The sequence below is a fragment of the Lactuca serriola genome, chromosome 6 (assembly GCF_051521515.1).
Source record: "Lactuca serriola cultivar US96UC23 chromosome 6, Lser_US96UC23_V15, whole genome shotgun sequence".
Taxonomy (NCBI): Eukaryota; Viridiplantae; Streptophyta; class Magnoliopsida; order Asterales; family Asteraceae; genus Lactuca; species Lactuca serriola.
The window spans coordinates 157514333-157530280 of NC_136413.1; the positions used below are offsets into that span (position 1 = coordinate 157514333).

The 15948-nt window shown below is 29.4% G+C and overlaps 2 protein-coding genes across 2 annotated transcripts; both read left to right on the plus strand.

Annotated features, from left to right (window-relative positions):
• Positions 1–3366: 3366 nt before the first annotated feature.
• LOC145060305 (uncharacterized) lies at positions 3367–5473 on the plus strand. The gene is made up of 9 exons (XM_079007997.1): positions 3367–3496; positions 3612–3879; positions 3985–4075; positions 4150–4271; positions 4373–4457; positions 4555–4690; positions 4770–4978; positions 5088–5190; positions 5285–5473. The coding sequence occupies exons 1-9, from the start codon at positions 3368–3370 to the stop codon at positions 5471–5473; spliced, it is 1332 nt and encodes a 443-aa protein (XP_078864123.1). The 5' UTR covers position 3367.
• Positions 5474–5565: 92 nt separating this feature from the next.
• Positions 5566–15365, plus strand: LOC145060306 (uncharacterized). The gene is made up of 12 exons (XM_079007998.1): positions 5566–5631; positions 5747–5973; positions 9076–9179; positions 9338–9565; positions 9904–10143; positions 10289–10369; positions 10512–10727; positions 10829–11267; positions 11366–11704; positions 11999–12306; positions 12388–13605; positions 13708–15365. Exons 1-12 carry the CDS (start codon positions 5566–5568, stop codon positions 15363–15365), a joined length of 5124 nt encoding a protein of 1707 aa, XP_078864124.1.
• Positions 15366–15948: the final 583 nt, after the last annotated feature.

Here is a 15948-nt window from a genome sequence, read left to right on the forward strand (position 1 = left end):
CATATATAATTTTTTTAATCAACCCGTATAATACATGAGTTTCACACCTAGTTTATAAAATACAATTAAACTTAAACAAGATTACTACAATCAACCCAAGTATTTTATTCATTCATCCAATATTGCAAATAACAACTAACTATCCTTATTAATAATAATAATAATAATAATAATAATAATAATAATAATAATATCGATACCAATTGCAAAACGAAGATGATAAAAAACCTCTTGTTGTTAGGAGCAGTTCATCTCACAATCAAAATATCAACACACTAAACACACTCTAATTAACATCAACTAAAATAACTAATCCATAAAGATAAAGGATGTAATAATAATAATAATAATAATAATAATAATACCTAATGCCGAAAGCTGACAAGCTGTTTTTTTTCTCCAGCACCCTCATAAGACCGATGGGCTTTTACTTTTATTCATTTGGGTTGTAGTAAAAAGATATGGGCTACCAAGCAAATCACAAACTGGGCTTTTTTATTGAAAAAATGGGCTGCTGGACAGCCTTATATGGTGCTATTAATGAGGCCAAAAACCCGACCAAACGACATCCAAATCCACTCATGTTCAGTGATCGAAGCAACGAGTTAGAAATTTACCTGTAAAATTTCAGCTCAACTGGACACCGTTTTCCTCTCCATCTGATCACTTGAAGAAGACCGTGTAATGCTCCAAAAATCCGACACCACGGTGTTTTTTTTTTGAAGACTTTTAAATACAAATATTTTTTATGAACACATCTTATTCCTCAGTTAGTATTTAGTTATTTACATCTTCAAAAACAAACACTTCCTAGTCTATGCTACTCGATCTTCTTCCCTCCATTTCTTTCTTGTTATTTGTTGCCTCCTATTTGTTCTTGATATGCACCGATAAGATCTTCTACTTTCGATTTGCTTCCCCTACTCCACCGTATTATGTATCTCCTCCCAAGGTCATATGATTTGTTATATATATATATATATATATATATATATATATATATATATATATATATATATCCCTATCTAATAAAAGAATATTTTTATTCTCCTTCTAACACGTGTTATCTTATTAGGCCTCCTAATTAATGCATATTTTATTCTTCTTTCGCCATGTGTCACCATAATATATCTCCTAATTAATGCATGTCATTTGTAAACCTATTGATTCTCCATTTTAAATTTCTCACTCTAATTACATTAAATTAATAACATTAGAATAAAAATTAAAATAATCTTAATACAAATTATAAAGTGATATAACTTTCACATATTTATTTAATTAAATTAATGATTAAAATTTATATAACTAAAAAAATCTCTTAATTAATAATTTATTTAAAATAATTGATTAATAATTTTTAGTTTTTATTTTAAAATTTTAATTAATTGTATAACCGTGGTTCCCACGGGTTATAAACTAATATATATATATATATATATATATATATATATATATATATATATATATATATATATATATATATATATATATATATATCCCTTAATAAATGAAGGTTTTCTGCCATGTGTCACCTTCTCATTCAATATGACACATGGCATTTTGATAATTTTTTCAATTAAGTTTATTTCCACTTGGCAAATTGTGGATTTTTTGCTATTCTATTAAATTAAAAAATATCATAAATTAATACTACTAAAAAAACGTATACCATCTCTGCGTCTTCTTATATACAAATAAAAAGGAAACATGAATATCCCTCACGGTTTTGTCAAAAAACACATTAAATCCAAATATCTCTTCGTAAATTACATACATAATTCTCGGAAATCACCACCCAAATTGATTTTTAATTGCAGAAACTTAACAAATTTCAATTCATTCTATTATTCATATTCATATCCTTTCCAAATTCAATTTTGAAAAATATATACAGCTACAATCTCCTTCATATGTCGACTTTTATTGAGAGATTGAAGATTTACAGCATCACCACGTTCATCATCATAGTTCATTATCGACAATATCTTCATCAGGTTAGCAAATTTAATTATCGGTACAATTAGTGTTCTGTGGATTATGATTTGATTCTTTTTTATTTGAATATTTGAAGATTTCATGTTTTAAACTTCTCCTTTCCATGATAATATCGAATTGTAGAGATTTATGTACTAAATATTTACTCATGTTTCACTGCATATAAGCTGTTTGATTAAATGTCTCAAAGATTTTTTTTTTTTTTTTTTAGTTTTACTTGCTGAATTCGAATTCATTTGGTTTTTCTTCAAACATTTAGTTTTTCATTATCAAAATCGACTACAGAAACATCTTTACAACATTGACAAATCATTATGGTTTAATGATTACCTTAGTTTGCAAAGCAGTTTATTGTTGAATCAATGCAAATTTTGTGTATTTTTTTTTTTATCTTTTTCCTGCATTTTTTTTTTATCTTTTTGTTTGAATCTTTGAAAGTGGATGGGATTTAGATCTTTTGTCGAAGTTAAAAACTTATCTGTTTAAGATCCTATCTCAAGTATTGTTATTATTTTTTTGTTTCTCTACTTTTTTTTTTATCAACATAAATAATGGGTACTGTTATGTTCGGATAACAAATTATATTTTCTGTTCGAAATTGATCAATCTTTTCATAGAGTAGTTTGTTGAAGATTTTAACATATTCTTTGTTCCTTTTTCCATTTTTCAAAAAATTTCAAATGCTTTAGTTCAAGTTTATATAGATGCTAAATTAATACAGATGATCAAAGTTTAATTTGTTGAGAGATATTATAAGCTTTAATTTTAGAGTTTCAGTTGGATATATGTTTTTTTGGCAATAATCGAATCCAAACAGATAATAGGTTTTTTAAAAAGCATATATGATATGCAGAATTGCAGATACTTAGCCCTTAAACTAGGAATGGTTCAGTTTACTACATATGTAGAGGTTACTACATCTGTAGAAGAAAAACAGTCTCGTGATTCAAATAAACTGATATTTACATTATTTTCATGCTTTAAGAATCAAAACAGATATTTACATATCTACCATTTTATTAGATTTATATGTACAACGATATTGACTTCATGATTCTTTCCATTTATGACCTTTTTGTAAATAAATTTGTATAAAATTTGTGAAAAATGGAATCAAGGGCATAAATGTCCATTTTAGACCTGCATATGATATTGTATGTGAAAGGGAAATGTAACTACATTAATGGAAACTGAAATTTACCTAATTACCCTTTTATTATAAAAAATTGCGTTTATAGCAACCTACTTTCATTTAATAGCAGCCTACACATTATTTTGATGCTTTTTAAAATTATTTTTATCAATTATTTATAGTAGTTCTCTATTATATAACAACTTATCTTCGTTACTACATTTGGTTTACAGCGTAATGGAAAACACCAACGTTACCATGATCAGTGACTTGACACTTGCACAAGATGACTACACGATCAAGGTTCGAATCATTCGTCTGTGGAAACAGATTCGTATGATTGGAATGATATTGATGGACGAAAGGGTATTATGGATTTTTTTAGTTTTTTGTTTTAATATTATTACTTTATACATGTTAAGTTATAATTATTTTTATGTATAGTATAACTTATTATTATATTTTTTTCATCTATTTATAGGGCGCCAAAATTGAATGTAATGTGGATAAACCATTTTCATACCTACAAGGAAATAATTTGGAAGAATACGGTGATTACTACATTCAAAAACCCACAATAGGTTTAAATAATGGTGTTATAAAGTTTGTTGATGGTCCACATAAACTCTATTTCCAGTATAGCACTAAGGTTATTAAATGCAAAGACTTTTGTGGCCCCCGGAATTCCTTTGCTTTCATTGATTTCAAACAACTTCATTCTAATTCGATCCAAGCCAATTTGTCATTTGGTTAGTGTATTCCTAAAATGCCTTTGCTAATGGATTAACTTATCTAACTTTAATTTTTACACAATAACAGATACATCCTTACACTTTTCATTTTATATAATATAGATATTATAGGAAACGTTTTCCAATGTTTTCCATTGGAACCTCCAAAAGACAAACAGGAGCAGAAAATCACACTAAAAATGGAGGATTTAGAGTGAGTTTCGTTATTTATAAATATATTTAATATTGTAATGATGCTTTGTTTTTTAATTTTATTTCTTTTTACAGAGGACATGAAGTTTTTGTTACTCTATGGGGACGTTATGCAGATGAAATTGTTGCATATGTTTCAAAGCATCATGGTCATTTTGTAATGATTATTCAACTTGCTAAATTCAAGAATATCCGAGGTACGTATTACCATGATACTAATTTGTAATATTTCTATTATCAAAATCTTGGTTTTATGAAATTGTTAACATTCATACAAAAATTAAAATATCCATTTCAGAGCGTCCATATGTCAACAAAACCTACTTAGCTACAAAGCTTTTTATTGAGGACAACATTGACGAGATAACTGCTTTCAAAAAAAGGTTTCATGAATTTTCCAAATGATTTCTCATTTCAATTCAATATTTTATTAACTCTTGTTTATGATATATAATATTTATTAAAATTCTAAAAAAATAGTTTACAAGCAAGAAAAACCTCTTCGTGTTCTTCGGTCTCACGTGCATCGGGATCATCAATCATGTATTCACTACATGATGATTTTCTTCAAAAGAACTCCTTTTACAAAATATCCACTATTCACGAATTGAATGAGGTACATAATTCATCCCCTATTAATTTAATTAATCCAATACTATAATATTAATCAACCCCATATACACCTACTATCATAGGGAAATTGTGCGGTAATTCTTGGAACAATAAAGATGTTTGAAGATATGCGGACTTGGTACTATAATGCGTGTACAAAATGCAAGTCAAAGGTTATTTTAATGGATGTTCCAAATGAGGCGGTCAATGACTTGGACCGCTTTGAAGAGAAAAAGATGATGTTTTGTCCAAAAAAAGATTGCAAAGGCAAAGATGTTATTGCTGAACCAAGGTATGTAACAAATAAAAACTTAATATATTCTAATTCAATGATTTTAAATTTATTTTTAATGTTACAAATTTATGTTTATATATGTTCTTTTTAAGTTACATGATCAAAGTTCGAGTTCAAGGTTTAGTTGGAGTGGTCTTACAATGTTTGATCGTGAAGTAAGAAACCTTCTGAAAATATCTGCTGCTGAATTAATATCAAAATATGAAAGGGTATATGTATTTTATAATCAATACCATATTGCTAAATTAATGTTGTTTTTTAAACATTTATTTAATTCATATTGTTTACTACTAATTTTTTTAGTTCGACAACCCAAGTGACTTTCCAAATGAGTTGAACGCCATGCTCAATAAAAAATTGGCTTTTAAGATCGTTGTCAAGACTTTGAATTCCTCAAAATTTGGTCGTTATTACAACATTTCCAAGATAACAGATAATTTCGACATTATTGTTGCTTTGGAAAACATTGAGAAAAAGAATATCATTGAATAGGTAAAAATACACCATAATTTGATTACTTTACTACATAATATTTCATAGAATCCTTAATGTAACAATTTTTTTTACCCGTAATATTATAGGATATGGATAATGATTCTGTTAATGCAGTTGGCTCAGAATTTGCATCTCAAGACACAGTGGGTTGTAAGGTAATCAACACTTTTATGTTTATATATATATATATATATATATATATATATATATATATATATATATATATCATTTTCATTAATAATTTATCTTATTTTCGCTTTTTAATTTTAGGATGTTAATTCCCACACTGATGATAATACTCCTGTGTCAAATATTCCATCTGGTAATAGTACAAGTCCATCATCAGTAACCGCCACCAACAACCTCAATTCTCCACCTACAAGTGTCAAACGTAAACTCGTAGATATTTATGATCTTGATGATGATGTTTATGAATCTGCAACAAAACCTAATGCATCCTGTGTTGACAATGACAAAGCTGGAATAACAACCAAATTGTTGATTCCTAAGGTGGAAAAATGATCCTAAACAACAATCGTTCTTTGCTAATCATTGCTTTCTTTTAAGATATTTTTTTTTTATATTTCCTTCTTTTACTTGCATATTATTTTGGATTTCTAAATTTTGTGTTTGGTAAACTATGAATACTCATTTGTGTTATCTTTTACTTTTTTAATTGAATATCGGAATTGGGGTTTGGATGTTTCCTTGTGGTAGCTTCTACTAAACAGCAGTATTGTTTTCTTTGTGTTTGTTCATAACAATATATGGTTTGATCCATTTTGGTTTAATGATTACCTTATTTTGCAAAGCAGTTTATTGTTGAATCAATGCAAAGTTTATATATATATTTTTTATCTTTTTGCTGCATTTGTCCCTGATTATATAACTCTACTATTTGAATCCTTTTGTATGTTGAGGTGTTCTCATTTTGGCAATGAAAATATCTACAACGGTATTGACTTCATGATTATTTCCATTTATGACCTTTTTGTAAATAAATTTGTATAAAATCTGTGAAAAATGGAATCAAGGGCATAAATGTCCATTTTAGACCTGCATATGATATTGTATGTGAAAGGGAAATGTAACTACATTAATGGAAACTGAAATTTACCTAATTACCCTTTTATTATAAAAAATTGCGTTTATAGCAACCTACTTTCATTTAATAGCAGCCTACACATTATTTTGATGCTTTCAGAATCAAAACTCATATTTAAATATCTATCATTTTATTAAATTTATATGTATACTATAGCATCTAATTTCCTAATTATGTCATATTATATGTAAGCTATAAATTTAATATTTTTAATAAGTCACAGTGTCATCCTATACAATTTTACGTAATTTCCCTTTTATTAGCTTTATTAACAGAACTGTACTTATTGTCTTTGGCAAATCTTCACAACGGTATTTTATTAAATTTACGGTATGCAAATGAGGGAGAAAGAATGTTGAATTTCCGTGTATAAATACTTTTTTGTTTTGGTTTTTTCTCTGCCATCAAATTATAAAAATTATATCACATAATTTTGACCTAATAATCTACAAAATAACTCATATAATATTGCATATATAAACTGCAAAATTCTTAATATTACGAATTTAGACGTACAGTGTGTGTTAGTTCAAGGCTTTATGCGGCCCTTTTTTTCCAACATAACAAAAGAAAACTACAAACATGTGACAATATGTTTTTGATAATATATGATACATTCTTCATTTTCACTTTGCATCTTCATCCGGTTTAAATACAAAACAATACCCAACTAAATTACAACTTTATTTTACAAAATAATAATTCCATTACACCATATTAATTAAATTTACAGAGTATTTTCATATTGTACATAATAGAATTTCTTCTTTACAAATTTTTTTCATATTGTACATTATAAAATTGATGAATTTTCTTAGTTTGTGCACTGTGGTGATATGCATGCTACTTAGCCACGAAATCAGTCGCATCCTTTACAACATTCACAGCAAGATCCTGAGCATTATCAAAAAATAAAATTATCACCATTCATACGAAATTTAATTATATATTCTTCAAATTTTAATAATACTAATAAAAACCTTTGGAATTATCAACAATCACTCATCAAATTCTGCAATCGCCAGCTGTTTGCGGGACCCCAAAGTTGTAGCTAGGTACTCCAAAGTTGTAGCAAGGAAGGGGTGCAGTTGATGCTGCTTTATCTGTGTGGACATTTATGCCCTTGTAGCAAGGTACTCCAAATACACATGGCAGTAATCGTATGTGGAAATTTATTCCACATGGCATAAATACATACCTAAATCGACAAAGTTGGTTACCATTGTCTATAACTTATCAGTATAATTATTATACACATAACTAAATCGACATTATTACTCACAAACCCTAGAACAAAGCCCTTTAACCCAAATAAATTTAGCCATACCGACGGATTAGCACCATCCCACATATCTTGCTAACTTTATGGACCCTCCATTTATCATTTTATCATTAATAAAAAGCGAATCATACAACTATGCATCACAATCTCATGAAAATTAACTGAAAAAATCAAAACCAATTCGTGATTTTTAGAAACTAAATCTCTACAAATAAACCCAAAATAATGTTGTATTTTACTTTCTATTTACGCAATACTTCATAAAATATTAAGCCCTAACTTAACAATAATCGATGATCAGAAAATTTGAGAAGCTAATCTCGAAGAAAAAAGATGAAACCCTAATTAAACAAAAAATACCTTTTGTTTTCGTCAATGACATTGTTGCTGAACCCATCTCCGCTCCGATTAGTTTGTCGGCACCACCTCGGTGCTCAACATCATCCTGCAGTTTAGTACACTTCTGCTACACCTGACCAGTTCTTCCATTTCATTGTATCGGAGACGGCTTCCTCCTACCGTGTCTCCTCCCGTGTCTTTTATTTACAGGTGTTATTCTCATACTCTCATTTTCTCTCTGTTTTAGTATTTAATCATTTAATGTATTCCTTATAAAATAAAGCAATTGTAATCTATCGGTCAAAAAGCCTATTATCTATTGGAGTAAAATACTTTGAATAAATAATTTATACACGGAAATAAAATATAAATATTTTATTTATTTAGTTTGTATATGATGTTGGGTTGGTTTATTTCGCAATTAAAGCTGGGTGATAATTACGAGTATTTGCTTGCAACCCATTTATTATAATATATTAATTTTTTTTATCATTGTTATGTTATAGTTGCATTAAGTTCATTATTGACAGCCCGATTACATCACTAAAATTTTATAAGTCGTTTATTTTTATACGTCATTCAATTAAGACACATGTGACTTTGAATCCTAATATCGCCGTTGTCACCAACAGGGTCGTGAAATTACTGAAATTGTCACCGGTTAACAGCGTTGCTACCACCGGAGTGCTCATCAATCCCTCTATCCTCTTTGCCCTTGCCTAATTTGTGCTTTGTCGATTATTATTAGTAAAGTTTTTCTATCTTTCTCGATCTCATTATCACTCTGTATAACTATCTTTCTATTTCTATCTTTTTGTTGAATATTATGGTCAATATAATTTTTTATTACATAAATTGCTTTTTGTTCTTAAGCTACACAGACGATATGAATTCAAATGAGCATAAAGATAAACGAAGACATAGAAAATTATATTTGGAAAATAGAAGATCCAATCTTATGTCCACCACGTCAATTGGTAATTTTTTATATATAGCCCAATTTACTTTTATTTTCAATCATGTTTTATATTTGACTTATGTTGTGCAAATATTATTTTATATCTTATGATGTATTATATCACATAACTATCACATCATGTAATAACACATTCTTAATATTATATATACATTGTAGGTATTCCTCAACAACATTCACCCCGTTCAACCAATTCTACATATGTTCGCATCGATAATGAAAATGTCAATCCAAATATATCATATGCATATCAACATACGAATTTCCAATCTACTTCAACTTTTAATATTAAGAATCCATTGTCTGTTGCTGCCAAAGAGAACAGAAAACTTAGAAAATTATATTTGGATAAGAAAAGATCCAATCATTTATCCACAACGCCGTCTGGTATGTCTTTTTATTCCTATGACATCGGTTTTTATTGCATTTTAAACATATTTTATTTTATACACATTCCCCAAATTCTGAAATCCTATTGTCTTTTACCTATACTCTTCTATACATTACAATTTATATTTCATTAAGATATTGTTATAATTTCACACCTAATACCTAGCACGGTCAAAATTTATTTCAATTTTTTTTACATTGGTATTTCATAAATCCCTTATATAGTAGGTGTAATTATATGATTACATTTATTTTTTTTATAATTTTCTTATTTATCTTATCTTAAAATAAATGTTATGTGTACTATAACTTACATATTCTTTATTTTTTTACAGTCATTTCTAATATAACTACCAACATTCAAACACCATCATCAAACAAGTTGGCATATCATGGTGGTAACAATCAAAATGTCACCACAACTTCTTCATATGGATATCAACAAACACGTGTTCAATCTACTTCCAATATCTATATCGATAGTCCATTATCACACAACGCCAAAGACAAACGAAAAGAAAGGAAAAATTATTTGGATAAAAGAAAATCCAATCACATATCCACCATGCCAATCGGTATATCATATATATCATCTTACTTCTTTTATTTTATCTATCTATAGTTATTATAAATATTTTAATAAATATTATGTTCTTATATGTGTTTCTTTATTATTCCATAATTAATACATATTTATATTAACATATATTACAATTATAGGTAATAATGGTCGTCATCAAGAACGTTTTGAAGACGCTTCTAATTTTACTACAAGAACTCTGTTGTCCAACATTACCAATGGTATAACTACGCTTTTATCCAGCATATTGTTTCTTACTATATATGGTATACATATTATTATAATATGTATGCATTTTTATTTTTTCATTTTTATCAATTTACTTTATAAATTTAATACTAAATATCATACTTTTATTTTTAGTCAACGGAGAATGTTCAGTCTTGTGTCGTGACATGAGACCTATGACTTCATCTTCAATCACTCGAGACTATTCCAACAATTTATTGCGCAAAAATATAAATAAAAAAAGGAAGTTTCTAAATACTACTCACATACCCATTTTCGACCTAACGTCAGAAGAAGAGTTTCGTGATCAACAAATCCATAAACTAACTTTAACTTCAGGTGCCACAAAAGGTAACATTTAATTTAAATTTATCATCCACCTTTCTTTATAAACTATTACTCATCTAAACATTAATTTAGTTCAAACTTTATCATACATTTTTATTAAACAGATTACTTGGACCATGGTGATCAGACTTTTGTGTGTACGATGTGTCATGCACAGTTATGGAGGAATGAAGCACGTAAAGGCAATGCTTCTGGAAAGAAAACTTCTTTTTCCCTTTGTTGTGGCAATGGAAAGGTCGAGCTTCCTCAACTAAAAGAACCGCCTAAAAATTATGAAAATCTCTTTCGTGTTGTTGATCCAAAAGGAAAAAATTTCATGAAGAACATCCGTCGATTCAATTCGATGTTTTCCTTTACTTCAATGGGTGGAAAAGTTGATTCTTCAATTAACAAAGGCAATGCTCCATATGTTTTTAGACTTAGTGGTCAAAATTATCATTGCATGGGAAGTCTTCTACCTATAGATGGATCGAAACCAAAGTTTTCGCAATTATACATATATGATACTGAAAATGAAGTTTCAAATCGACAACAAGCGTTCATGTATTTCTTTATACGTTTTTTTTATAAACCATTAATTTTATATATTTCATATAATTATTAACTTTCTAAATTTTACTTATAACCGTTATTCTTAACAGTACACAAAAAGAAGGGTGCACATCAACTTCTCATTCTTTTGATATCGAAATTATACAGTTTTTGAAGGACATGTTGGATTCAACGAATGAGTTGGTTAAGTGTTATAGAATGGTCAGAGATTGTTTTGATGAAAATCCTCATATAGATGTAAAGTTACGTCTTATAGGAAGAAGGCAACAAGATGGAAGGACATATAACTTACCTTCTGCTTCTGAAGTTGCTGCTTTAATTGTTGGTGATATTGGTGATGCAATTGATAACAAAGATATCATCGTAACAACTAAATCAGGAAGTCTACAACGTATAAACGAATTACATCCTTCGTACCTTGCTCTTCAGTATCCACTACTATTTCCATAAGGGGATGATGGATATAGAGTTGACATCCCTCACAGAGATTTTGATGATTCAACGAATAGCAAACGTCGTAACTGTACAATGAGAGAATTCTTTTCTTATAGAATTCAAGACAGAGTTAATGTTTTTTCATTAATTCTTAATTCACGAAGGCTTTTTCAACAATTTTTGGTTGATGCTTATACGATGATTGAAACTGAGAGACTATATTACATACGTAGTCAACAAAAAGTTCTTAGATGTGAATCGTATGAAACATTATGAAACGTACAAAGTGATGGTCGTACTGATATTTCCAACATCGGAAAACGTGTTATCTTGCCTTCTTCATTTACGGGTGGTGCACGCTACATGATGCAAAACTATTTAGATGCCATGTCGCTTTGTAAGTGGTTTGGATACCCAGATTTTTTCATAACCGTAACATGCAATCCAAAGTGGCCTGAAATTAAAAGGTTTCTTGCTGACACCACACTTAATCCCGAAGATAGGCCTGATATCCTTTCCAGATTATTCAAAATCAAGTTGAATTCTTTGATTAAAGACTTAAAGAAAAAAGCGTTATTGGGTCGGGTCCAAGCAGGTACCTTATAATACAACAATACTTTTTATCATCATGTTTTTTATTATATTATAATATTATATTTATTTTAATAATTTACAGCTGTTTATACTGTGGAGTTTCAAAAGCGCGGTCTGCCTCATGCACATATATGTTTATTCATGCATTCTGATTACAAACTCCCAACTGTTGAACATATTGATCGAGTTATTTCGGCTGAAATTCCAAACAAAGAAAATGATCCAGAATTGTATGCACTTGTCAGTGAGTTTATGATGCATGGTCCATGTGGTTCTGATAATCCTAAATGCCCATGCATGATTGACAAAAAGTGTTCAAAAAATTTCCCAAAGTCATTCTTAGAAAATACCTCAGTCGATTCTGATGGTTATCCTATATATAGGAGACGTAATGATGGATCTTTTGTTGAAAAGTCTGGTGTTAGGTTAGACAACAGAAGTGTCGTTCCATATCATAAAGCCCTTTTGAAAAGATATCAGGCTCACATTAATGTTGAGTGGTGCAATCAAGCGGCTTCCATCAAATATTTGTTTAAATATATTAACAAGGGTCCTGATCGGGCTACTGTTGCAGTTGTTCAAAACAACGGAGATGATAATGATGATGTTTCTGTTGATGAAATACAAAACTACTATGATTGTAGGTATTTGTCTGCATGTGAAGCTTCATGGCGTATATTTGCATTTGATGTTCATTACAGATATCCTTCTGTTGTAAGGCTTCCATTCCATCTTCCTGGAAAACAAAATATTGTATATGGAGCAGACGATGATATTGAAGATGTCGTCAATAAACAATCGGTTTCTTCTTCGATGTTCTTATCTTGGATGAGCTGTAATGAACATAATGCTGATGCACGAAAACTTTCTTATGTTGAGTTTCCTACAAAATTTGTATGGAAACAGGAAGATCGTTGTTGGGAGCCAAGAAAACAAGGGTTTTCTATTGGAAGAATTCACACAGTCTCGCCTAATTTGGGTGAAACATATTTCTTGAGAATTCTTTTAAATAAAGTCAAAGGGCCAAAATCATTTGAAGATATTCGCAAGGTTAATGGACAAGTCTGTCCTACTTTTAGAGATGCATGTTATGCGCTTGGACTTTTAGAAGATGATAGAGAATATATTGATGCCATCGAGGAAGCAAGTCACTCAGGATCTGGTTATTATTTACGGTTTCTATTTGCAACTATGCTAAAGTCTAATAGTTTGTCTAGACCATATTATGTCTGGGAAAATACTTGGCAATACTTATCTGATGGAATTCTCTACAATCAACGAATAAGATTAAAGACTCCAGGTATTATTATTTTTTCCATTATTTACATTACACACGTTATTTATATATTTTTCATATGAATAATTATACAATTATTTTTAAATTAACTTTACTATTGTACAGGTTTATCACTTAATGATGATCAGATTAAAAACTTGACGCTATATGAGATTGAAAAAATTCTACTCCAAAATAGTTCAAGCCTAAGAGATTTTGTTGGGATGCCTTACCCTGATCATGATTTGGTATCTTCTACAAACAATCGTTTAATTACTGAGGAGTTAGATTTTGATATAACGATTCTACAAAAAGAATCTCATCAGCTACTTGAGTCATTAACAATTGAACAACGCTCAATTTTTGATGAAATCATGACAGCTGTTAAACAGAAAAAAGGAAGAGTGTTTTTTGTTTATGGCTATGGAGGTACTGGTAAAACTTTCCTTTGGAAGACTTTATCTGCATCTTTAAGATCTAAAGGTGATATCGTCCTAAATGTTGCTTCAAGTGGTATTGCTTCGTTGTTACTAACAGGAGGTAGAACAGCAGACTCATGCTTTATAATTCCTCTAAATCTTACAGAGGATTCTTTTTGTTCTTTTGGGAAAGACAGTGATGTAGCCGAATTGTTAAAAAAAACATCATTGATTATATGGGACGAGGCACCTATGATTCATAAGCATGCATTTGAAGCCTTGGATCGTTCTATGAAAGATGTATTCACTTGTGATCTTCGTACCAACTCAAAGTTGCCGTTTGGAGGAAAAACAATTGTTTTTGGAGGAGATTTTAGACAAATTCTACTTGTTATTCCTAACGGAAGCAGGCAAGAGATTGTTAATGCTTCATTATGTTCCTCTTACATTTGGTCAAATTGCAAAGTGTTAACATTGACAAAAAACATGAGGTTAAGTGTTCTCGCATCCAATATTCAAGAAACGACAACTTTTGCAAAATGGATTTTGGATATAGGAGAAGGAAAGGTTGGTGGTTTAAATGATGGAGAGACAACTATTGATATTCCTGATGATCTTCTCATTGTTGATTCTACTGATCCTATTGGTTTATTAATTGAATTTGTCTATCCTTCTATCGTTGAAAATGCCAAGAATCCGATTTATTTTCAAGAAAGAGCAATCCTTGCACCGAAAAAGGAAGTCGTTCAAGAGATTAACGAGTGTTTGTTAAAATTATTTCCAGGAGCACAACAGGAGTATTTAAGTTCAGATAGTCTTTCACATGCAGATTTTGTTCATGATAACATCGATGAAACTTTATACTCCCCTGATGTTCTAAATGGTCTTAGACCTTCAGGTATGCCAATTCATAAGTTGGTATTAAAAGTCGGTGTTCCAGTTATGTTACTAAGAAATATTGATCAAAAATCTGGATTGTGCAATGGAACAAGGCTACGGGTTATTGCATTGGGCAAACGTGTTATAGAAGCTGAGATAATATCTGGAAGTAATATCGGAAACCGTACGTTTATTCCAAGAATGTCTTTGACGCCTTCGGATAAAAGGATTCCTTTCATATTTCAAAGACGACAATTCCCGTTGGCTGTATGTTTTGCGATGACAATAAATAAAAGTCAAGGACAATCACTATCGAAGGTGGGGTTGTTTTTGAGACAACCAGTATTTACTCATGGCCAGTTGTATGTTGCATTGTCGAGAGTGAAGAGTAAAGATGGATTAAAAATATTAATTTTAGATAAAGATGGTAAACTTACCAATAAGACATCTAATGTTGTATTCAAAGAAGTCTTTGGAAATTTGTAATTCATAAAAATAAGTCTCATTATTTCGATGTTTGTTTTTATTATCTTACCTACTTATTCATCATTTTGTTTTTTATATTTAGCAATTTTTATTTAATCAATATTAAATGTTTATAACATTATTGTCATCATCATTTTATAAATACGTACGTTTTTTTTATTTATTATTTTTTGTCTTTATGTTAAATTAATACTACAAAACATGTAATGTTTAACAAAATATATTAATTTTTTTATAAAAAACCCGTATATTACACGGGTCTCACACCTAGTATATATATATATATATATATATATATATATATATATATATATATATATATATATATATATATATATATATGTTTTCCAATACTTACTTCATGGCCAATTTGATCTCCACCTCGTCGATTGCTTTCCTTATATTTGATTTTTATTAGATTTACTAGGAAAGAAGAAGAGATAAAAGGCAAGATAAAAGGTATATGGATTATGATCTGCCACTCAAATCCACAATCGCATGCTTCCCTTATAGGCTTTCAACTTAATTTTTTAACTAAATTTAATTTACTTATCTGACGAATTAGGTATAAATTCTAATCCAA

Excerpts from the sequence above, each read along its gene's own strand:
- LOC145060306 (XM_079007998.1), top strand. The coding sequence starts at position 5,566 with ATGGATAATGATTCTGTTAATGCAGTTGGCTCAGAATTTGCATCTCAA. Across the intron at positions 9,566-9,903 it reads TTTATCCACAACGCCGTCTG|TCATTTCTAATATAACTACC; the intron begins GTATGTCTTTTT and ends ATTTTTTTACAG. Across the intron at positions 11,705-11,998 it reads CCTTCGTACCTTGCTCTTCA|TGATGGTCGTACTGATATTT; the intron begins GTATCCACTACT and ends AAACGTACAAAG.
- LOC145060305 (XM_079007997.1), top strand. The coding sequence starts at position 3,368 with ATGGAAAACACCAACGTTACCATGATCAGTGACTTGACACTTGCACAA. Across the intron at positions 3,880-3,984 it reads CCAAGCCAATTTGTCATTTG|ATATTATAGGAAACGTTTTC; the intron begins GTTAGTGTATTC and ends TATATAATATAG. Across the intron at positions 4,076-4,149 it reads CTAAAAATGGAGGATTTAGA|AGGACATGAAGTTTTTGTTA; the intron begins GTGAGTTTCGTT and ends TTCTTTTTACAG.